The sequence below is a fragment of the Pinus tabuliformis genome, chromosome 5_1 (assembly GCF_031772625.1).
Source record: "Pinus tabuliformis cultivar Carrire ecotype Pingquan chromosome 5_1, CPIR1, whole genome shotgun sequence".
Classification (NCBI taxonomy): domain Eukaryota; kingdom Viridiplantae; phylum Streptophyta; class Pinopsida; order Pinales; family Pinaceae; genus Pinus; species Pinus tabuliformis.
Genome location: NC_142305.1, coordinates 154,699,005 through 154,724,286, shown reverse-complemented (window position 1 = coordinate 154,724,286; position 25,282 = coordinate 154,699,005). Strand labels below are relative to the sequence as shown.

At 34.7% G+C, this 25,282-nt stretch overlaps 1 protein-coding gene across 1 annotated transcript in view; it reads left to right on the top strand.

Moving 5' to 3' along the window:
* The window catches only part of LOC149163897 (apyrase 2-like), a 365,837-nt gene that overhangs the window by 154,744 nt on the left and 185,811 nt on the right, over positions 1–25,282 (top strand). The window contains exon 4 of the mRNA XM_089429297.1: positions 2,170–2,261. Coding sequence (XP_089285423.1) covers positions 2,170–2,261 — 92 coding nt within the window. The remainder of the gene's footprint in view (positions 1–2,169; positions 2,262–25,282) is intronic.

Below are 25,282 nucleotides of genomic sequence, written 5' to 3'. Positions count from 1 at the left end.
AACACATGACTGGACCACACAAAGTACCTTTTAGTGGGTAAGTCTATGTGAGTACCGAAATACGAATCTCTAATGCTACATTCCTCTCCCCCCTTGTAATTTCTATCGATGAGATGGGAGCAATAGCAAGTTGCAAGGAAGGAGAGATGTAAGCAAGTGGATAGGAGTAATTCAAGGGTCATTCTAGTGTAGGCTAGTATGTCAATATTGCGAGTGTATTATCCTAGTTTTGACTCATTTGAATGTTTTTGATTGAGTATCAAATAATTGGATATAATGGCAGGAGTCAAGTTATATAAGATGGCCCATGTGTAAATTATGTAAATATGTTGTATGAATTCTTAATGTGGAGCTCAAAGCCAATTTTTAACAAGTGAATTCCTAGATATGTATCTTTGATTAATATGCTTTCTATATTCCTTGAGGTAGGTTTCCCATGGTATTCTCTAGCATGCAAATATTAGTTTCAAAATTAATATAAATGTTCAAGCCTTAAGTTTAGCTTTGAGAGCATGAGAGGGACTATGAATAAACTAAAGGGGAAGAGAAAAGTGGAGGAAAAATAATCCTAAGTTTCATAAGTTATCTACGTCCCCTAATTCTCATCTTTTCACCATGTGCCTTATTAAAAATCCTAACCACAAATCATTGAGTGTACGTGGTGGTTGGTGAGAAAGTCCACAAACAATTATGAGAGTAGGGGGGTTGAGTACAAGTCCTAAGAAGTGTAAGAGAATTCATCCTAATAGGAAGTTTAACCTCCATTTTTTTCTGATCCCTCTCTACATGGAAATTTGAAGGGATTTGTTTAGGGGCGGACATTGAGAATTCTCATGGATTGAATTTGGTCATTCAATTATTCCATTTGCTCATGTTTTTCCATGTTACACACTTTAGACCTTCTCATATAGGACACTGTAATTCAACCCTTTAACTGACCAAGGGGACTCAAGGAAGGGAAGGTGGTGAACCAGAGAAAGAGAGACTTTCGTAAGTCATGATTATGGCAGTATAAACTTACTAAAAATCAAGGGACTCTATCTCTCATCTTCATATCTTACTTGTATGGGAGAAAGATGACTTTGAGAGGAATTTCTTGGTAGGGGTTGAATGGGAGCTATAAAAGTAGCATGATCATATTCATCCTTCTCATAGCTTGAAAATCATGAATGCATACATATACACAAAAACATCTGTGAGAGAGAGAGATAGGGAGAGAGCCCCAAGTTAGGATTCATTGTTCCTTTTCCATGATTAAGTGTAATCATCATTATGTTTATGATTGAGCGAAAAAATTCTATTATCTAAAATAAAACCAAAGTTTGTTAATGAAAAAAAAAACTTTGTTATTTCAAAGGTACATTAATAATTAAATAGTAATTAGATAATAAAAAACTATGCAAATAAGCAACCAATTAACTTTATATAAAGTGACCAATTTTAATTAATAACATGATTTACCCCTTACCTCTCAACTTCGAGGATTTGATATTAAATGTATACCATAAAAACGAAAATGAAAATTTTGCTTCAAATAATAATCATTTAATCCTTGTAATATTAAAAAAATAAAAATAAAAACGCCACATACAATATAAACTATAAAGTGGCTTGAGCTATAAATTTCAAAGTATTTAACCTAAATTTGATTAGTAGTATTTCAAAGATATAAATGATTTATTAATGATGGAGTTTCTAATTCATAACATTTTATATACTAAAATATCGAAAAAAATAAAAATAAAGTTCATAATATAAAGTATGTTGAATTTTTTTTTTTAATAAATAAAAAAAAGTGTAAATTAAAATATATTATATTTAAAATATACCTATATATAATTGTTTATCCTGTTTTAAAGAATAAGTGAGGGTGCTGTTGTTTTTTTTAAACAATCCTAACAAACACACTAAAACGCAGTTGAATCCCAAAATGAATGACTTACTTAACGCAGTTGAATCCCAAAATGATATCTAATATAATGCACTGCGTAAACCCCCATACTTAAATAGGAAAGAACAAAAAAAAAAGTAAGTTCATATTTTTTATCCTCTTTGAAAACCTCTTTAATAAGATCCGAAATAAGATTACATTTTAAAATTATTCTAAAAATTGTTTATATATTATAATAATACGGTTCATAAGATACTTACTCTGGTATAAAATTACAGCTATTTGAACTATGGTCTGCTTGCGGCTCGTGCAAAGATTCTAAATATTACATTGGACAAAGCTTCTCCCTGCATTTTAAAAGGTTATAATGGTATGTACAGATTATATTTCGCTTACTTTATTTTTGAGTTTTTTAAGCTTCATAGGTCGGATATTTGAATTTTGAATTTCTCATATAATATATATTAATTTATAACATGATAATTACTAATTTAGCTGTCTTCAATATGCATATCTGACATCAATTTATTTAATAATTTTTTTTTAATAAATTATTATAATATAACGGTTAAAGATGTATTTTTTAGTTTATTAAAAATATTATTTATATATATTATATGTAAAAATGAGTTTTTATATATATTAATTTAAGTATTTTATATTATTTTTAAAAAGATATATTTAGCAAATCTTCATGAGATATTAGTCTAATGCTTGGGAAACCACCGGAAACCACATCAATAGTATATGTTCAAAATCTTAACATTGCATATCGTATATGTTATAAGTTTGTCATTTAAATTATAAGTAAAATTAAAGAAAATTGTATGTCAAAAATTTACAACCATAGATATAATAGTGCCGTGATTTGTAGGAGATTCCATCTAAATTGGTGGAAGAGTTTCATTGTCATCATCAAAGGAGGTGAAGGTAAGGTTTGCTAATTTCTTGGCCAACACATAAGCCCTTTTACCCAACTTGTCCATTTTATCTGTTTCTTGTTGAGTGTCCACACGATTTGTGAAGACACTTCACATGAGAGTTTTGAAGTGCCAATACAGGTTGATTGTTTGCATATAAGAAGATTGACAAGCCTGAGTGGAATTGCCGATCTCATAGATCCAATTCCTGGTGTCTCTATTGACTTGATGATTCTTGATATATCTACGAGTTTGACGAACTTCATCATCTACCTTAGAGATAGTTCTGCAAACCTCCTCAGGGATAATTTCCATAAATTCGGCCATGGAATGACGTACTACAAGTTGTTCATGAAGATGAGTAGATGAGGGAAGTTGAGAATCAAGGTCGACAAGAGGAACAACTTTTCCTTTTCTGCCACCTCTAGATCTTGTAGAAATCTGTCGTCGAGCCATGGAAATGGGAGAGTGGGAGAAGAAGATACTAGAAGCAGAAACATAGTGAGAAAAATAAAAGTTGGCACCTAGGGAAGAGCACCCAATGGAGATAGGGGAGGTCCTATTTAATAGATTGACCCAATATGGGGAAAAGAAACTAGAGAGGAATCTCCAAGAAATTTGAGAAAACCAAAAACAATCACCAATAGACAGGAAGGATTGAGTGTTGAACAAATGACCATGCTGAGGAGAGTGGGTTCTGTAACAGATCGGAAAAATGGCCCAATCACTATAAAAAGGCCTAGAGAAGGAAATAAAACCCCAAAATCGCTAAAATAAAACAACATGCAGAAGATAGGAATAAGGGAACTTGCAATTAAAAAGGTAGAAAACACTGAAAAAACCACTTAATTGAACTTGGAGCTTGAAGCTTTCTATCTTCTAACTAACACTCCCATAACTAAGCTTGAGAGTAGGGTCATTGCTACTGCGTGTCCTAAATTGGGTTGGTGACCCAATTCTCCTAGCCAACTAAAGCTCTAAATAAAGGGGATGTCTGTGAAAGTGCCACAAAAGTTGGAGGGGGTATAGAAGATTATAGATACATTGCATATTAGCCCAACATACACAGGCATTCGATGAGCTAAAAGGTAGACTATAAACCGGTTGTGCCACCCTTTGTCATGATAAGCCACTATCGTCATTGTTAGCACCTTGCTTACATTTACAGAAAATTCAAAATTGTTTATAGGAGTTGACTCTATCTTTATTTGGTTCCGTGACCTTGAAAATTGAAGAGAAAGTCATGTTACGCATTTTTGAAGTAATTTGAGCTATAAGGCATATTAAATTTTTTGGATAAGAGAGATACCTTGAGGTTTTGTGTTCTTCAATGGTTATTTCAAATGTTAAATAAAAATGAAACCAAGTTTCATGACTAAAGGAATTGTAATTTTCGTTTTATATAGGTGCTACGAAATCATTTTTCAGTGCTTATAGGTGCACTACGAAATAATTTTTTGACGCCTACAACAACACTTTGTTTTTCTCTCTTTTAGCCACCATGTTCAAGCAGAGTTTCAGAATAGTTGGAAATGAATTCTTGAAAACCAAAATAGGTCTTCTACGGGAATGGACCAGTTTGCAAAGACGTCTTTCAGCTTTTACACATCTATCACATTTTAGGCGATACGAAGGAATATTTGGAGCCTATTTTTCAAAAATTTGCGATTTTTATTTTTTACTTTTAGAAAAACGCTGAATCAACTTTCAGTTGGAGAGCCACCTCATAAATTCGACTTGAAAACAAACTAAAGATGGGTGAGGAGGTTTTTAGATCCATTTCTTTTGGATCTTGGTAGGATATGTATATATTTTTAGTATTTTGTATTAAAAAATTTCCAGAAATTGTGGATCTCAAAACTTGTGTAATTTTTGTATAAATTAGAGGAACTATAATAGATCAGGGTTAGGATTTTGAGAAGTGGAAACTATTTTGTATGTAACTTAAACTTTTCTTTTTTAATCTAAGTGGCCATGATTAGAATAATTTAGCAGTTGAACCAAGAATTCTTGTGTTGATGTTTTCCAGTCAGTGTTCTAAGTACTTGTTTTTATTTCTCTATTCTCATCAAATGTTTTTCTTTTGTGTATTTGAATGAAGATATATAAGATAGAATTCATGTTCAATGCTCTTTCTTAATTGACATTCAAGTATCACCATTATCTCTAAAGTTTAAACATAATTCATCCTTGTTAGATGCTCTGTTTTGATGGGTTGTTTTCTCTTTTCTACCACCATACTCAACGATATCTTTATTTAAGAAACCATCAAATACCTTGCTCCTGTATGTTAAGTGACTATCACCAGCATATTAACACCTTATAGATTGATTTTCAGATTTATTTGATTCCATTTCCCAATGGAATGTCTCTCTCATTCCCAACCAACACTTTTTCAACACCAGTTAACTAAAGATCTAGCCATTGCATGAAGTACATAGTCAGTTGCTGAGGTGACACTAGGTGATTGAGCTGTAAGAGAGAGCCCTCTATGGGTTGGAAGGGCTAGCCTCTAATCTAAAAGTTCAATTGAAAAGGTTACCTTAGTAGTTTTCTTTCACAACGAAGAAAATCTCTTGAGTGATAACATCTTGGCGTCATTGCTTGGGAACAAAGGTTGAATCTTCCCTAGGAAAGAATGACAAAGATACAGATCTAATCATTGATGGTGAAAAAGGATAAGATATAGCCAAGATGTTTATCATTCACCTGATGACTCCAATTTCAGAAGAATATAGAGCTTGAAACTTTCATGGCAACTCCATTGTTCGAAGAATCCATAGCATAAAGAGTTTCCGGTGACTCCACTGTTTTTAAAATGGATTCCATGGATGCTTACAAATATCAAGGTATGCTCCTATGAATCATGCTCATATTCTTGGCTTTCCAAATCCTATTCCTTGTATATATTGGCAAACATACATGCCAAGATTCAAAGATCAAGAACGAGATGATGGTGCATTTCATTTGGTTAAGTTTCATATGCATATACATAGACTTGGTATTGAATTGCATGAAGATTGCTTGATGAAGATGTTTATGGCAACCTTATAAGGATTGGCAAGATCATGGTATGAAGGTTTACCATATGTTTTTTTTTTTCTCGATAAAGGCTAAATCTATTAAGAAAATAAAAATATGTACAGAGAGGTTACATTTCGAGAGGAGGCCTCAGCCAGTCCTCAGCTGGAAAATCATGGTTTTTACCATATAGCACATCAGTCACGATTACATTGAGGTCCTGCATACTAGATATAGCATACCTGTGGAATTCTGGACCTATATTGACAACTAAAACCAAAAAGTCTCTGAAGTGGACAAAAACAGATGACAGGGTATGCCAGTATTTAGCATTTAACTTCCTATCCCAGACTTTGAAAACAAAAATACAAAACATGAGAGCAGGATGGCCACACAGCCAGAGATTACTGATCTGAACCAGCATGATTTGGGGATGAAGGCGCTTTCTCCCTTTCTGGACTGGGCGATGCTAACCAGGTTACACCACCTTCTTCGTCTAGCACTGGCTCGCCGTTGGGATGAGTTACCAGGTGCAGGATTCGAGTGTATCCATGAGAAGGACCACCAGAAGGTCCCTCTATCCACACTGGAGTCGAATTTGGGTTCTGATCCTGAACCAAGGCATTCTCCTTGGCGAAATGCGGTGGCTGAATTTGTTCAGAAGCCGGAGGTTCTTCATGCTGACGACCCGCGCGATACACATGCCCTGACAGATCCCCAAGCAGGATGCTGTCATCTTGAGAGGGGTCGTTGTTAGAGGGAGCCGAACTGGAGGAATTCCTTTCCTCTTCTACCACCGAAACAGTAAAATTGATAGTAATGATAGGCCTATTTACCTCACTCTGGAATGAAAAACTAGAAGTCTGAAGCGAGCTGTTTGGACGAGCCCCCTCGGCTTCCAGCGACAGAGGAGAAGGCGGAATTGCAGAAATCGGATTAACAGACGAGGGAGCCGGATATGGTCGACCTCCTCTATTGCCATAGTTGCTGCCTCGCCGAGGAATGCCGCGCCTGCGCATTATGATTGCGGGCACAGAGAGCTTGTGCAGGCAGAAAGAACTCCAGTGGCGTAACAGGGAGGGAATTCTATGAAACTCCTGGAGCCTTCCGCACCAGACATACAGCATACTGCGGCAAGACGGGAGCGGCATTGTATTAAAGAGCCAAGGGGCATTAATGCCATGACTTGATAACAGTACCCAGAGCCCATGCGCCTTCATTGTTACCATGCGTGAGGTGAAGTATAACTGGTTTCGAGACAGCTCCATAGTAAATGTGAATGCCTTGAGCGTATAAATGCTATCAACCCCCTGTACCTTGCAGCACGCCCGACTGCCAGCAAATAAGCCAGCTGTTGTTTCGGTGATGTATTGCATTGTTATCTGGAAAGAGCACCCGCATCCGGGTGGGTTCTTTTGAACTGAGCTATGTCACTGAGGACAATCTCCTGAATTTTGACTCTCTGATCCTCTGCATCAAGGTTAGATATAGGACCTTCAAAATGACTGTTTTTGGCTTCCACTCCAAGATTGGCAAGAAGGTCGGCAAGCTTGTTGCCTTCCCTCCTGATGTGTTTGCAGGAGATTGCTTGATGCTGAACCGTCCAAGTGTAGATTAGCTCTAACCTTTGAGCCATTCGCCAACTTTTGCTTACTTTGTGAGCAGGAGAACCGTGCAGCATTTTAATGAGCATTCTGATTATGATTTGTGAATCCCCTTCGACAATGAGAGGAAAGAAACCATTTTTTTGAGCTAATTTCAGACCTCTCCATAGACCCTCCAATTCCGCTGAGTTATTTGTGTCCCAACCTATTGATCCCAGATAAATACATTGAGGAATGCCCATGTGATCCCTGATGACTCCTCCATATCCGGCCTTGCCTGGATTTCCCTTAGAAGCGCCATCAAAGTTGAGCTGGAACATGTTTATGGGAGGCGGGACCCAAGTATTTGGCTCTGAACCCTGCATTGCACTATTCTTTATCCCTGCTACTATTTGATTTATCTGAATCCCCCAGTTATCCCATATTGTTTTTTCCTGAGGTGTAGTAGGGAAGTCTTCTGCATGCCATTCTCTGATTGAAAGAGTTTCCACTAGGTTTTGCTGAATTTTAGTCCATATTTGCTCTAGAGGCAAAGATTTATTTTTGAAAATTCTACTATTGCGCTCTTTCCATATATTCCACATTAAAAGTCCTGGTATTAGATGCCAGAGAGCATTGAGTAAGTTGCTTTGATAAGGCGGTTGTTCCCATTTGCACATAGTCGCTTTAATGTCTCCCTGAACTCTGCCTTCTTTTTGGCATCGAAATGCTGCCTTCTCCCAGAGTTTTCTTCCGATTTGGCAAGTCTGCATCAAATGTATAGCAGTTTCCTCCTCCTTCATGCACATTAGGCATATTGACGGTCCTGAGAAGCCTCTTTTCCTGAGATTATCCCAGGTCAGGATTCGGTTGTGACAGAGAAGCCATAAGAATGTAGAAACTTTCGGCCAGTTAGCTGAGCGCCAGATGACTTCCCAGATTTTATCTTTGTTGAGCCGATCTTGGATAATGATTTTGTATGCTTCCTTTGCAGTGAAGATTCCTTTCTCTTCATATCCCCACCTGAGGATGTCCATACCCTCTGAGGTTGTGACTTGTCTCTTTTGAAGTTCTGCATTGAGGTAATGTTTCGTTTGCTCAGGGCAGTTGGTTAAAAAATGAGCTGCATCTTGCCATTGCCTATGCTCTTGATTGGTATCTATTTTCCAGAACATTCTGACTGTGTCCTGTGGTATCATTTCTCGTTCTGGAATTTGATGATCTTGTAAAATATCCCTTAGCCTAGGTAATTGTTGCCATGAATCCTCCCAGAATCTCGCTGTGGTTCCACTTTTGATTTCCCAAAAACTGTGTTCTTGTATAAGGCTCCTTTGTTGTATTGCTGAGTTCCAAAATACCGAACCCGTGCTTATCTCAGTCATTCTTATTCTTTCTTCCATAGGATAGTTGCTTGTGTACTTGGCTGTCCAGAGAGTGGCCCATGGAGTGTTGGGATGAGCAAGCCATCTCCACCAGATCTTTGCTCCCATTGCTCTGTTGCTGTGCTCAGGGTCCCTTAACCCAATACCTCCTGCTATTTTGGGAAGACAGACTTTGTCCCACTTCACTAAAGCCCATTTTCTGTTTTGCCCCGAACTTCCCCATAGAAAATTGCGCTGCAGAGTCTTGATTTCTTTGAGTACCCATTTGGGGGCGGCAAGGATGGAGAAGAGATAAAGGGGCATGGATTGAAGGACCGCTTTAATAAGAACGATTCTACTGGCCATATTCAGAGCTCTATTGGTCCAAAGAGTGAGCCTCTCCTCAAGTTTTTCCAGGAGTTGCTTCCAGGAAGAGTGCTTAAGGGCAGAGTCCATTAGAGGGGCACCTAGATATTTGGATGGCAGAGAGGCAGTGGTGAAGCCCAAGATTCTTTCAATGGATCGCTGAGTGGCAGCAGGGGTGTTAAAGAAGAAGATTTGGGATTTAATTCGATTTATGAGAGCTCCTGAGGCATCAGAAAAGGTTGTCAGGATAGATTTGAGGATACGAGCTTCTTGCACTGAAGAGTAGCCATAAAGCATATTGTCATCTACAAATTGCTGATGGGTATAGACGGGAGAGTTATTGAAGGAAAGGCCTCGTAATTGCTGGGTAAGTCTGGCTGAAGTGATGAATCTACCTAAACCCTCTGCCATGATGACAAAAATGAAGGGAGATAAGGGGTCACCTTGTCTTATGCCTCTGGAAGGCCGGTACGTAGCTGAAGGAATGCCATTTATTAAGACAGAGTAGAAGACTGAAGATAGAAGATTGAAGATCCACCTTACCCATGAATGAGCAAACCCAAAAGCAAGAAGGATTTTTTGAATATAAGCCCAGCTAAGACTATCAAATGCTTTGGATAAGTCTAGTTTGAGCAACATACCTGATTTCTTGGATTGCTTTAAGGAGTGAATTATCTCATGCGTTAGAATGATCCCATCTGTTATTTGGCGACCTTCAACATAACCCGATTGCTCGGGCGATATGATCAGAGGGAGCAGCGGTTTTAATCTTGTCGCTATAACTTTGGAGATTACTTTGTATATGATATTACACAGCGCAATCGGTCTATATTTGTCTGGAGTGTTGGAATCTTCTCCTTTTGGGATTAAGGCTATGAAGGTAGCATTTAATCCAGGATACATCCATCTGAGTGCTCTAGATTCCTCTACCACCTGCCATACTTCCTCTTTTATCAAATCCCAGAACTTGTGAAAAAAATTGGAAGTAAAGCCATCCGGTCCTGGCGCTTTGCCTTCCTTCAGGTTCCGCATTGCTTCTTCAACTTCTTCTAAGTTAATGGGTTTGAGGAGAAGACTGTTGTGTTCCTCTGTAATTATCCTTGGTATGTTCTTGATCACCTTATTGATGGCGGGCATTCTATTGATATCGGGTTCCTGATGCGCCTTCTCAAAGTATTTCAGGAATTCCGCTTCAATACCTTCATGCGTTTCCACTTTATTCCCCTGTTCATTTTTGATATGAGAGATGTGATTGATCATTCTGCGCTGGACCGTCGTTTTGTGAAAGAATTTAGTATTCTTTTCTCCATTTTTTAGCCATCTGATCCTTGATTTCTGTCTCCATAGTATTTCCTCCTGTTTAGCTCTTTCTATGATTTTGGATTCTAAGACTTGCTCCTGCTTGGTTAATTCCTCTGTGCGCCCTTCAGAGATGATGATTTGCTGGATTTTTTTCATTTCTGTATTAAGGGAAGCTTGTTCCGTGAAGATGTTACCAAATGTATTGTGATTCCATCTTTTTATCACACTTTTAAGGTGTTTAAGCTTTTGTTGAAATCTCGCCATCCTGGTGCCTTCAGATGGATTGAAGTGGAGCCAAGTGGATCTTACTAACCTTTCAAAGTCCGGGTGAGTGAACCAGAATTCTTCAAAACGAAAGGGGCGTTTACTAATATTACCTGGCCTGTTCCATTGCAGTTCGATGGGCCAATGATCTGAACCTGAGACAGGAAGTATGGAGGCTGTGAATTCCCCCCCAAGATGAACTGCGTTGTCTGAGATAAGGAACCGGTCAAGGCGCGATGCAATCTGCTGCTCTCCCTCTCGTTTATTGCTCCATGTGAAGATTCCATTACCTGTTTGGATATCCATCAGCCAGTTATTTTGAATAAAGGTCTTTAGTAAATTTCCTTCATTATTTGCCGTGGTTCTGCCTCCACGTTTTTCTTCCATACTCGTTGTCATATTGTAATCACCTCCCGCAATCCATAGTGGATGGGGTCTGTTTGTGCTGAGATCTGAAAGTGTATTCAGGATCTGTGCTTTTTGAGCTGTATCCTGAGGAAAATAGACATTTGTTATTAACCCATGTGTATTAGAGCCTAAGAGATGAAAGTTTGCCTGAATAAAATTTCTGTTAGCTTGAATATTATGTATCTGTATGACTCGCGCATCCCAGAGGATTGCAAGTCCACCCGAAGCGCCCTGAGCATCAACTGCTATTACATGTCCCCCTGGCCATGCTTTCACTGCTATTTTTTCCAAAAGATCTGAACCACATTTCGTTTCCTGTAAGAAAAGAATGCTTGGTTTTTCTTGCATCAGCATATTTTTTAATAATCTTCCTTTCCTGGGGCTGTTGAGCCCTCTGATATTCCATGATATTAACTTCATTGAGAACTTTGGGGGTGAGGATTAAAATACCTGGTCAGTTTAGCATACCTCCCTGACTCCACTAAAATCTCTCCAACCTTGATTGTTCTTTCCAGAGTGGATTTCCTACCTCTTTTCTTATTGTCCTTTGTGATAAATTTTCCATCCCATGGACTTCCTATTTGGACCCCTAGCGAATATTTCTTCTGTGCTTTGTGCAACACTTCAACTAGGTTATCCACTTGCTTTTCTGTTATTTTTTCAAAGTTCTTTGTCTTGCAAGCCTGTTCCAAGCCCAGGATATCCAGCTCCCCTATGTCTAAGGGTTCCGGATCTTCTTCCATAATTTGAGGTGCTTGCGAGGGATCCTCTCGCTCCTGTGAGGATTTCTCATGAGTCTGCGAGTATTCAACATCCATACCTTGCGTGTGCCATGGCAGGGTTTTTGCTGGGGTGATTAACTTATCTTGCTTTTGGTTTTTCTTTTCTCCTTGTCTCGATGTCTCGCCTGGCTGTTCTTGGTGGGTCTCTTTGTCTTTCGCCTTGTCCTTCTCCTGTTCTTGCTCATCCTCCTTATCCAGTGCTTCGAATCTATTGCTAGTTGAGGGCTTGGTTTTGTTGACTGGATTTGCTTTATTGTTGCCTGTAGATTTCTTGTTTCCTCTTCTACGATTTGTTACCTTGGTATATCCATCGGTATCTTGATTATCAGAGCTGTTTTGGGGAGCAGATTCTTTGTTTTGAGGACAGTCTCTGTAAAGATGCCCTATCTCATGGCATTTCCTACATCTGAAGGGCACATATTCATAATCTATGACTTGTGTCCATTCAGAGTCCTCATGAAAGAAGCTTACCGTATCCGGCAGTGGTTGCTTGAGATCCATATAGACACAAATCCGGGCATAGGATGTATAGCTGCATCGCTTTGTTTCTTCTGCGATCTTGACAAACTCGCCTATAGCGTTCCCTATTTCTTGCAGAGACTTTTCCTCCCAGTACTCCCACGGTAGTGAATAAAGCCTTATCCACACTGGCGCATAGGTCAGATCCTCCTTGTCTGGGTTAAATCTTTCAACCCAGCCTTTCAAGTATAGTCCCGCTGAATTGAAGAAATACGGACCCTGATCCAGAATCCTGTTGCGGTCCTCCAGGCAGTTAAAAACTACAGTGAAGAAACCTTTGGCTCCTAAATGGAGCGAAAGATGTCCTTTAGGATGCCATTTAGTATTTATCCAGCTTCTCAGCGCTCTCTCCGTTGGCCAGATTCCTATGAATTTGCCGATTAGCGCATGATCTCTCATGTATTGTATTCTGGCGTTGATGCGTTCGCTTGGAAAGTCCACTCTTGGTTTATTGACTGCCACAGGTTTGCATGTTGATGAACTTGCCTTGCTTCTTTCATCGGCTTCTATATCCTTGCTTTTCTTCTGTCCATTGTCATTGGCATAACCTCTGCTGCCCTGTTCCCTTTCCCTGTCATCCGTTGTCCGTTCGCTGTATTCCGTATCGGGGGGAGGCCCCTGGCTCTCCCCCTGCGGGGCTTCCATTTCCCTTGAACCGTATGGTCTCCCCTGTTTGCTTGTCGGCGCTGCAATCTCTGCCCTCTGTGCGCAGTAAGTCAGTCCTGCCGTGAGCAGATTTGCAGGAACCCTAGGTTAGGTTTCAGCATCGCCCGCTCACGAACCTTTCGGCTCTATGTTGTAACTTCACCCTGAACTCCTTTACCATATGTTAGCATATATTCCTTGAAAGATTTCCATGTAGTTTTTTGTAAGAATTATAAGGAAAGTTACCCATTTATAGTGTTGGTTGAAAATTTATGTGGAAATTTTGAAAGTCTGTTTCAACACTAGAGAATTGATATTAATGATGAAGACTTGATAGATGATGAGATTAGAGAAGCCCTGATCAAAATGTCTTCTCATTAGGAAGAGCTAGTAAAGCCTAGCTTCCATGATACTCAGGGAAACTACCAGCAAACAATAGCTTCTCCCTTAGCTAAAAATGAAATAGATCAACATCTTGATGTAGAGATTCATGTTCCTTCTCCTGAAGATGTTCAGATTTTATGTGATCAAGATACAATTGAGGACAACCAATCAAACTATTTTTCAGCTTGTTCATTTCCAAAGTCTTTGATTCATGGAGAAACTTACGAAAATCAAATCCTTGAAATTGTATGTATGGAAACTCTAGGCAATGAATCAATTCATGATGATAATAACCCACAATTGCAAGAAAATAATGAAGAAGAGCAGGATGTTTTAGATACCTTGGATGTTGCATAATCTATTCATGTTGTTACATCTATTGAAATGAAATATTCATAAGTGTTTAAAGGCCAAAATGACATTCTTGATGAATCACATGAAAAACCAACTTTTGATGTTTCTGATTAATATGATGTGGCTTTTCTTTTTGAATCCTTTCAAGAGTGTACAAAATCTTTCTCTGATGTGAATAATGAGAGTAAAGAACAACTTGATGCCATATTATTTGAGGGTGATCAACTTCATCACACTTAGCAACCAATAGGTAATCATGAAGAATACACTTCTCTGTTTGTTGACCATAAAGAAAGCTAGTCATTCATGTTTTGAAAGACCCTCTAGCCAACCTATTGGAATCATCAATGAAGCTATATCCTATTTTCGTGATCAATACAAAGGTTGGATTCAAGCTGCAGTTTGAGTTGCCAGTGCTCATATTTTTCTTTTTTTTACTTCAAGTCAGTGAAAGCAAAATTTTGTCTAATAGCTATTTGCTTTCGTAATTACATTGGAGTTGATATCACTTGATTTTGCATTATTTTTTGGCAACTTAGAATAGGTTGGTGTGTGAATAAGCTCACAGTTGAGCATCATTTTCAACAATCTTTAGTTCAATTTTCTGTATACGTTTTCAGATTGCAGTGATAGTATTTTTAGTAGTGTAGAGTTTGGTTTCCAGTTTCCAGTTTTGTTTCCAGTTGAATGTTTTGGAAAAAGAATGATATAAGTACATCTTGTAGGTTGTTGGTATCATAGCTTGGGAACAACCCAATGGATTAGGAACTTGGTCTTCGAGTTCTTTGCTGCCTCATAGGGAGGACAACATCCCCATTGGAGAACGTTGTTAGCACCTTGTTTACATTTCTAGAGAATTCAAAATTGTTTGCAGGAGTTGACTCTATCTTGATTTGGTTCACTTACTTTGAAAACTAAAGAGAAATTCATGTTAAGAATTTTTGAAGTAATGTGAGCGATAAGGCATATTATTTTTTTTAGAAAATAGAGATACCTTGAGGTTTTGTGTTCATCAATGGTCATTTCAAATGTTAAACAAAAATCAAATCAAGTTTCACAACCAAAGGCACTATAATTTTCATTTTATAGAGGCATTATGAGATCATTTTTCAATGCCTACACGTGTGTTATGAAATAATTTTTCACTGCCTACAACAACACTTTGCTTTTCATTGTTTTAGTCACCATGTCCAAGAGGAGTTTCCAAATAGCTGGAAATAAATTCTTGAAAAGAAAAAGAGGTTTTTTGTGGAAATGGACCAATTTACAAAAATCTCTTTCAGTTTTTACACATCTATCACGGTTTAGGTGTTACGAAGGAATATTTGGAGCCTATTTTTCAAAAATTCGGCCAAATTAATTTTTTTTATGTTTAGAAAAATGGCCAATCAACTTTCAGTTGGAGAGACACCTCATCAATTCAACATGACAACAAACTCAAGATGGATGAAGAGGTTTTCAGATCTATTTATTTTGGATCTTGGTAGGATATGTATATATTTTTAGTATTTTGTATTAAAAACTTTCTAGAAATTGTGGATCTCAAAACTTGTGTATTTTTTGTAAAAATTAGAGGAATTGTAATAGATTGGGGTTGATATTGTTAGAAGTGGAGACTATTGTGTATGTAGTTTAAACTTTGGATTGTTGATCTAAGTGACCAAGAGAGATAGAAAAGAGAGAAAAGAGAGATCAACTCACAAAAACTAGCTCACAAAAAGACAGAAAAGAGAGATCAATGCCTTCAAAATAAGCCTCTTTGAGGGGGAAACCTCCTTTACTTTACACAAATGAATAATTCTTGAATGATACAAATGACAAGACCTCCTTTCAATATATAGGAGTCTAAGGGTTCATAATATAATCAGAGCCGACATAACAGTAATAATGTAAGGGCACAATAATAACAATAGTGGGCTTCTATGGGGCACAATAATAACAATATGGGGACTACATGGGCACAACAATCTAATAAGGGGGTTGCACTAATACAATAAGGGGTTAAACTAGTAGTACAGGGACCTAACATGCCCCTCTCCTTCAAAAGGTGTTTTCCTCAATGCTTGAGTAGTTGTGGATGCTTCTGTATAAAATTCTCGTCCTCCCATGTGGAATCTTCAGTGGGTAAGTTCTTCCACTTGATGAGATACTCTGAAATTGATTGATTTCGTAGTTTTCGGGTTTTTGTTTCTATGACTGCTTCGGTTCTAATATGATTTTTCCTTCCTTGTCAAGTTTTGGCAATATTGTTTGAACTGGGATCTTCTCATTAGGTAAGTTTACCATTTCTCAAGTGCACGTCACGTGCATGTAGTCTTGCCAACATTTCCTTCTCGTAAATAGCTTTGTGTAAATACTTTCTTTTGATTGGACGACTTTCGAAAGAAATGGGTCTTTCTTCTTGCATTAAAACATCACCAATTCCATTTCCCAAGGCATCACATTCCAGAACAAATGTTTTTGTGAAGTCTGGCATAGCTAAGACCGGTGCTTGGCACATTGCCTCTTTAAGATGTTCAAAGGCCTTCATTGCTTCTAGAGTCCATGAAAATGCATCTTTCTTCAATAATGTTGTTTTCAGAATGTCTTCAGTCTTCATTCTGATTGGATGATATCTTGAACGAAGATCCAACTTGGTGAAGTAAATTAATCCATGCAATTAATCCAATAACTCATCAATGACAGGAATGGGAAACTTATCTTTAATAGTGAGCTTGTTGAGCTCCCTACAATCCGGACACATGCGCCATGACCCATCCTTCTTGTGCACCAATACTACTGGAGCAGAGAAAGAACTTTGACTAGGTTGAATTATACCAACCTCTAGAATTTCTGCAACCATACGTTCAATTTCACTCTTTTGGGCATAGGGATATTTGTAAGGCCTGATGTTTGGAGGAACGCTTCCTGGAATCAAATGAAAAGCATGATCATGATCACGAATAGGTGGGAGGCATTTGGAAGTCTCAAATACCATGGAATGATTATCCAAAAAGTTTTGGAGATCTGGAGAAATAGATGATTTCAATGTGGGAACCTCTAGTGAACATAATTGTGCAATTACGCCCCGTTGTTATTTCTTTAGAAGATTTTTCATGTTGTTAGATCTGATTATCCTTTCTGGTTTCCCTTCGATAGCCCTTAATTCAGCTTCCTTTCCTTCCCAAAAAAATTTCAAGAAAATTTATTGAAAATTAAAAGATATCGTACCCAAAGATTGTAGCCATTAGACTCCTAGTACAACATCTACACCACCCATTGGAATGGAAAGCATTGGACTATTCAAGACATATTCTCCCATGGATAACTTGATATTATGGCACTTTCCAGAGAAATTTATTGTTCCTCCATTTGCAACCATTACTTGACACTCTGGTGCTGGATATAGGAAGCAATTCAATTCCTTGGATATCTTACAATGAATAAAATTATGGGTACTACCCGAATCAATCAACACTATTACCTTTTTCTTCTTGATATGCCCTTCTATCTTGAGAGTTTGAGGAGTGGTAATTCTTGCCAATGCATTACAAGATATGGTCGGATTCATTTCATCTTTCTTTGGGGTTGGTTCTTGGTGTATATCATCTTCTTTTGACGTTTCTTGATCCTTTATATTTCATTGCTTGAACCTTCTTCTTCTTGGTATGCCCTTCTATCTTGAGAGTTTGAGGAGTGGTAATTCCTGCGAATACAGTACAAGATATGGTCAGATTCATTTCTTTTTTATCTAGGGTTGGTTCCTGGCGTATATCCTCTTCTTTTGACGTTTCTTGATCCTTTCTTCCTCCTTTTCACAATATATGTAAAATAATTTCTTCTCAGCACACTTATGACCTTTAATGTATTTTCTATCACAATTGTAACAAAGCCCTTTTGCTCTTTTTTCTTCCAATTGTTGTGGTGTCAACCTTGTAGATTGTGGAAGGCTAGGAGAAAAAACACTTCCATATTTATAGTTGTGAGTGGTAGACTTCCTTGTTGCCATAATTTTGCTTTCCACTTTTCTTGCCACCCTGTATGCCTTCTCCAATGAATCAGGTTCCCAAAGGCGAACCTTATGTTGGATGTTATCTTTTAAAGTCCCTATGAAGACATCAATCCTCTGGTTCATTAGGATGTCATTTACCCTTATATTCAATTTTTGGAAGTCCTCAATGTGATCTGCCATTGAACACCTTTGTTTGAGATTTATCAATTGGCTAAAGAAGGTGTTTCTCTTTGTATCCTCATAATGTGCTATCATTTCCTCCGTGAAATTTGACCAAATGACAAGTGGTTTACGAGAACAAAGACCTTTATACCATAAAAATTGATTCGATTCTAAATATAAATATGAAATATGTACCTTTTGTTACAATTGTACATCATTTAGATCAAAATATTGCTCCATTTGTAGTATCCAATTTACTGGATCCTTGCCATAAAATTTTCTCATATCGCCTTTTCTTGATTATAGGAGCTCGATCTTGAAACAATTGTAGCTCTATAATTTTGGATCTCCAAGTTCTGAAATTGCATTCTGTGGTAGCTCTCTAAGTCCTCTTTCTAACCCTGCAAGTCTACTCACAATTGGATTCCTGAAGATAGAGTTATGCCCAATCTCCCGCGATGACCTAATTATAGACTGGTTCAATAGAGCGAACTTGTATGACATGCCACAAGTGACTATTTCGGCCTTAGGTTCTGAAATAGATACCCAACAAACTACATTCCATCTTCTTTTTGTCACTTTTTACGAAATTTGAATCTGATACTCTGAGAGAGATTTATGACGATTTTACTAAGGTCGCTTGTTTGGGATGTAATTCGGGGGTTTGCAGAAACCCTAAATGTCGGACTGTATCTACGAACATATAACAAAGAAATATCTGAAATTTGGGCTCGAGCTTCACCAAGATGTCGGTTCAAATGAGTTTTAATTTTAGAATCTAAAACTTCATAGAAAACAAATTATAGCAAAAGTTCCACGATGACCTGTTTGAGATGGACTTTTGGAGCTTGCAAAAACCTTAACTTCCTTAGATCGTATCTCTGAAAATATAGTGAGACAAGATCTGAAATTCGGACCCGAGGTTCAACATGATTTCATATCAAATGGGTTTTTTTTTTATCGTTTGAAACGTCGCCGAAAAAAGGCTATAGTGAAAATGCCACGATGACCTGTTTGGAGTAGCGAAACCCTAGAATCCAAAGCTTTGATACCAAATGTTATGAAATCAGCTCACAAAAAGATAGAAAAGAGAGATAAACGTCTTCAAAATAATCTTCTTGAATGATACAAATGACAAGACCTCCTTTCTATATATAGGAGTCTAAGGGGTCATAATATAATCAGAACGAACATAACAGTAATAATGTAAGAGCACAATAATAACAATAGTGGGCTTCTATGGGGCACAATAATAACAATATGGGGACTACATGGGCACAACAATATAATAAGGGGGTTGCAGTAATAACAATAAGGGGTTAAACTAATAGTATAGGGACCTAACATTTGTGTTCATCAATGGTCATTTCAAATGTTAAATAAAAATCAAACCAAGTTTCACGACCAAAGGCACTGTAATTTTCATTTTATAGAGGTGCTATGAGATCATTTTTCAATGCCTACAGGTGCGTTATGAAATCATTTTTCAGCGCCTACAACAACACTTTGTTTTTCACTGTTTCAGCCACAATGTCCAAGAGGAGTTTCCAAACAGCTGGAAATAAATTCTTGAAAATCAAAAGAGGTTTTTTGTGGAAATGGACCAATTTACAGAAAAACAATGTAACTTTGAAACGAGAACTAATACTGTTACCCGTTTCGTAGAGATAGCAAAAAATTGACCCGATTTTGAAAAGGGACGATGCATAACACACATATTTCTTTTAGAGCATAGTTGTTGGCACTTTAAATAACCGATACGATTATCCATTTCATAGGGGTAGTAAAAATGTGACCCGATTTTGAAAAGTGTTGATGCAAAATACACTCCTTTTTTTGGGAGCATATTTTTGACACTTTAAATTTTCTTATGTATCAAATATAAATATTTGTTTTTAAATGTTAGTGATTTTTATGCTGATTTTGAAACTTGTTGATGCAACATACTTTTTTCTTAAAGGACTTATTTTTCACACTTTAAAATTTATTATGTTCAATTTTTTTTTTATTTTTTTATTTATTTATTTTTATTTTTTTATGATTACTTAACGAATTTTCAAGTTGTTTTATTTTTCTTTTTTTTTTAAATGTTGATTACTTGAAAAAAACGAATATAAAAATATATATAAAAAAAGACAAAAAAACAAAATAAAAATGTTAAAAAAAAATTATGTCATAAACCATAAAAGAATTTGGAATTTTTTTTTTTTTTTTAAATATATAAAACTAAGTAAGTAAAAATAGAAAAATAAAAAAAAAACATTAACAAAAACTAGGAAAAAAAATATATATTTTTAAAACAAACTAGATTAAAAAAAACATAGAAAATTAATGAAAAAAATAAAAATAAAAAACTAGTAAAATTAATATTAAAAACATTTAAAAAAAACTAAAAAAAAAAAAAAACTCAAATTATAAAAAAAAAAAAAAAACCAAAAAAATATGAAAATTTTAAAAATATATATTTCTTTTCCAATTAAATAAAAAAATAAAATAAAAAACATTTAAAGTTTTAAATAAATATGTATTTTTAAGTAAAAAAAAAGAATTTTTTTTTATTAATTTTACATTTTTATTTAAAAACAAATAAATTAAAGATTAAAGATTTTTATTTTTTTTTTTATTAAAAAAAATTAAAAAATTAAACAATTTTATTTATTTATTTATTTTTTATATATAAAATTATTAAAACATTTAAAAAATGTAAACACATTTTTTGTTTAAACAATTTTATTTTATTTTTTTTAATTAAATTTTTTATTTATTTATTTAATTAAAAATTAAAAAATTGTTAAAAAAATTATCTCTCTCTTTTTCTTTAACGATTTATTATTATTATTATTATTATTTTTTAATCAGAAAAAAAAACCAGCCTGTGGCCCCTCAACTCGCCCTCCATCCGTGGTGGCGGGGCCTTGGGCGGAGGGCTTGCATGCAAACCCTCCGCCTAGGGCCGCGCCACCGCGGGCAGAGGGGCGATTCTTAGAATCGCCCCTCTGCCTGCCCAAGGTCCTTCGCCTAGGGCCACGCCACCACGGGCGGCAGGCGGGCGACGGGCGAGCGGAGGGGCCACGAACGGTTTTTTTTTTGTGTGTAATAAGAAAACAAATTCATTAAAAAAATGTAATTTTTTTAGTAATTTTTTAAATATATTTTAAAATTAAAATTTTTTAATCTATATATATATATATATATATATATATATATATATATATATATATATTTTATTTTATTTTTTTAAAATTAAATTTTAATTTTTTTTTTTTTTTTTTTGTTTTTAAATAAAAAATGTAAGTTTAATAAAATATATATATATATATATATATATATATATATATATATATATATATAAATTGTAAATGTTTAATTTTTATGTTTGTGGAAGAACCTGTGAACAGTTTTTGAAACTAACGTTTTGGACTAGCTTAGTGAGTCCATCATCAGGGCAATGTGATTTGTATTTTGAGAAGAGGGAGCATGAAATTATGGATCTATTAATAGTTAATTGAAAATTTTTTGATGTCTTCTTTTATTGTCAGTTTTCAAATGACTAACTAATTAATAATTATTTATTTATTATTATTATTTTTTTTATGTTATTGATTTAATTAGTGATTATTTATTTATTATTATTTTTTTAAATAGATTCTATGTTATTTTAAAGAACTAGTTTTAAGGTTTATTTATGATGACTTATTAAATTATATTTTAAAGAAAGTTAGACAGGGTTGGTTATATTTATTTATTTATTTATTATTATCATTTTTCTTTTGAATGTTTGTATATCTGGATTCACTGCTTTTTTATTTTATTTAATAAGGGTTTCCAGGTGCTACTTAATTTTAGTCCGTCATCTTTATTCAAGTTGTTGGAGGATTTTTCAATTTCAATTTCCTCTTTCACCCTTCTTTTTAAATAATGGTCTTCCTTGTGAATTAATTTTGCTTGTTTCATACAAATATAGTGTGAGGAAGAACATGCATGCTCTGCTAGACCTGATTTTTCCGACTTGTTTCTTGTAATATCATTAATGTGTTCTTTTAACCTTATGCCAAAGGATCTCCCTGTTTCACCTATATATATTTTTCCACATGAGCAGGGAATCGAGTATACTCCTTTGTGATTTTTTGGGTCTATTAAGTCCTTAGCAGAATCAAGCATGTTTTTGATGGTGTTAGGGGGCGTGAAGGCAACCATGATGTTATGCTTGGTGAGAATTCTAGCAATTTTGTCTATAGTTCCTTTTATATAGGGTAAGGAGATTCTAGGGTTTTCAAGAGGCTTCCTTTTTTGGGTATTGGTTTTGGATTCTTTCATTATTTTCTGGATAATATTTTCCTGACAGCCATTGTTTATAAAGACCTTGTAGAGATGGTTAAGTTCTTCTTTTAGATGTTCAGGGTTAGAGATTCTAGAAGCTCTGGTAGCTAGGGTTTTGATGACACCGACTTTTTGCTTCGGATGGTGGTGGGAATTTGAATGAAGATATTTGTTAGTGTGAGTTTGTTTCTTGAAGACCTGGTGACTTAGTTTGCCATTTTTCTTGGTAGGATGACATCTAGGAAGGGGAGTTCCATGGCTCCGTTTAGCGAAAATGTCATCTACATATCTTTTCCACACTTCAGGGGCAAAGGGGAAAGATTTAACTGCCATTTGTTCAAAATGTTCCATGTATAAGTTGGCAATTAATGGTGACAAAGGAGAGCCCATGGCAACACCATGAGTTTGCTCATAGATTTTTCCTTTGAAACTGAAGTATGAAGATTTAAGGCAAATGCTTACTAGTTCCACAATTTCAAGGTCTGTGATTTTCTTCAATACTTCTATGGCTTCATCTACTGGAATCATAGTGTAGAGAGACACTACGTCAAAGCTAACCAGGAGGTCATTGTCACTAATTTCTAGGTTTTTAATCCATTCTATGAAAGAAGCGGAATCTTTGATGTAAGAGGGAGTGTTACCGGATAAAGGTCTAAGTTTGTTAGCAAGGTATTTTGCTAACCAGTAAGTGGGTGAACCTATAGTGTTCACTATGGGTCTCAATGGGACTCCGGATTTATGGATTTTAGGCACACCATATATTCTAGGGATGATGGCATTATTAGGTATTAACCTGTTCTTAATAGTAGAATCAAGAGAGGAGTTTTTAATTTTGTTACTCACTTGGCGAAGGATTTTGTTGCTAGGGTCCTTGTTAAGAACTCTATAGCAGCCACTCTTGTTAAGGTGTTCTTCCATCTTATTATCATAATCTGTCCTATCCATAATAACTGTGGCATTTCCTTTGTTTGCTTTTAATGTTTTTTGTTTCTTTTTGTTTTTAGTTTTGGTTTTTTTTTTTTTTATTTGAAAAGACATATATTTTATGTCATTTTTTATTTTTATTATTATTTTTTTTGTTATTATATAATTTCAGTTAATTTTTGTTTTTTAGTTTTTTTTTATATGTTTTTAATATTAATTTTACTATTTTTTATTTATTTATTTTTTTTTGTTAATTTTTTTTTTTTTTTTTAATCTAGTTTGTTTTTAATTTTTATTTATTTATTTTTTCCTATTTTTTGTTAAAGCTTTGTTTTTTTGTTTGTTTGTTTGTTTTGTTTTGTTTTGTTTTTTTGTTTTTTTTTTTTTAAATTTTCTATTTTACTTAATTTTAAATTATTATTATTATTATTTTTTTAATTTTGTTTTTGTTTTAGTTTTTTTTCCAAATTCTTTTATGGTTTATGAGATAATTTTTTTTTTTTTTGGTCTTACACACACACACATATATATATATATATTTAAGTAATTAACATTTTAATCTTAATTTTAGTAGTTTTTTTGGGTTAATTTTCTATTTTTTTATTTTTTATTTTTTTAAAATCTAGTTTGTTTTTAATTTTCATTTTTTTTTTTTTTTTTTTTAGTTTTTTTGTTAATTTTTTTTATATTTTTCTATTTTTAGCTACTTGATTATATATATATATATATATTTATTTATTTTTATTTTTTTTTACTATTTATTTTTTTATAAATTATAATTTTTTTTTTTAGTTTTTTAATTCTTATCACTAATTTTGTTTTGTTTTGTTTGTTCTTTTTTTTTTTTACATTTTTATGGTTGAATTTTTTTTTTTTTTTTGTTGTCTTTTTTTATATGTTTGATTTTTTATTTTTATTTTTTTTATTTATTATTTATTTATTTATTATTATTATTATTATTATTATTATTTTTTTTTTTTTTGTTATGTTTTATGTTTTGTTTTTAGTGTATATTTTAATTTATGTTTTGTTATTTTTTAAAAACTTTTTTGTTTGTTTTGTGTTTTTTCATTGTTTTAATTCTTTAATTTTATTTTATGTTTTCATTTTTTTTTAAATTTTATTGTTTTTCGGGGTCATGATAAAATATTTTACGCCATTATTTCGAAATGTTGAAATTTTACCCTTGAAAAAAAAAAGTGTTATCCTAGCATCAACACTTTTCGTTTTAAGGGTATTTTTTGGACAATTTTTGCACAAAAAATTGGTTTTCACCGCCATTTTTAAAACATGTTGAAAATTTACCCCAGAAAAAAGAAGTGTTATTTCAAAATCAACACTTTTTGTTTTTAGCATTGTTTTTGATGTTTTTACGGGGTTTTTTGGCCAGAGTTCCTGTTTTGAGTTTATAGTTCCTGTTTCAAAGTTTACATTGTTAAAACCTCTTTCAGTTTTTACACATCTATCACAGTTTAGGTGATACAAAGGAATATTTGGAGCCTATTTTTCAGAAATTTGAACAAATTAACTTTTTCTATTTTTAGAAAAATGCCTAATCAACTTTCAGTTGAAGAGACACATCATCAATTCAACATGACAACAAACTCAAGATGGATGAGGAGGTTTTCAGATATATTTATTTTGGATCTTGGTAGGATATGTATATATTTTTAGTATTTTGTATTAAAAACTTTCCAGAAATTGTGGATCTCAAAACTTGTGTAATTTTTGTAAAAATTAGAGGAATTGTAATAGATCGGGTTGATATTGTGAGAAGTGGAGACTATTGTGTATGTAACTTAAACTTTGCATTGTTGATCTAAATGACCAAGATTAGAATAATTTAGCAGTTGAACCAAGAATTCTTGTGTTCATTATTTCGAGTCAGCGTTCTAAGTACTTGTTTTTCTTTCTCTATTATCATCAAATGTTTTTCTTTTGTGTATTTGAATGGAGATATATGAGATAGAATTCATTTTTCATGCTCTATTTTCATTTAAATTCAACTATCACCATTCTCTGTAAAGTTTAAACATAATTCATCCTTGTTAGATGCTATGTTTTCATGGGTTTTCTCTTTTCTAC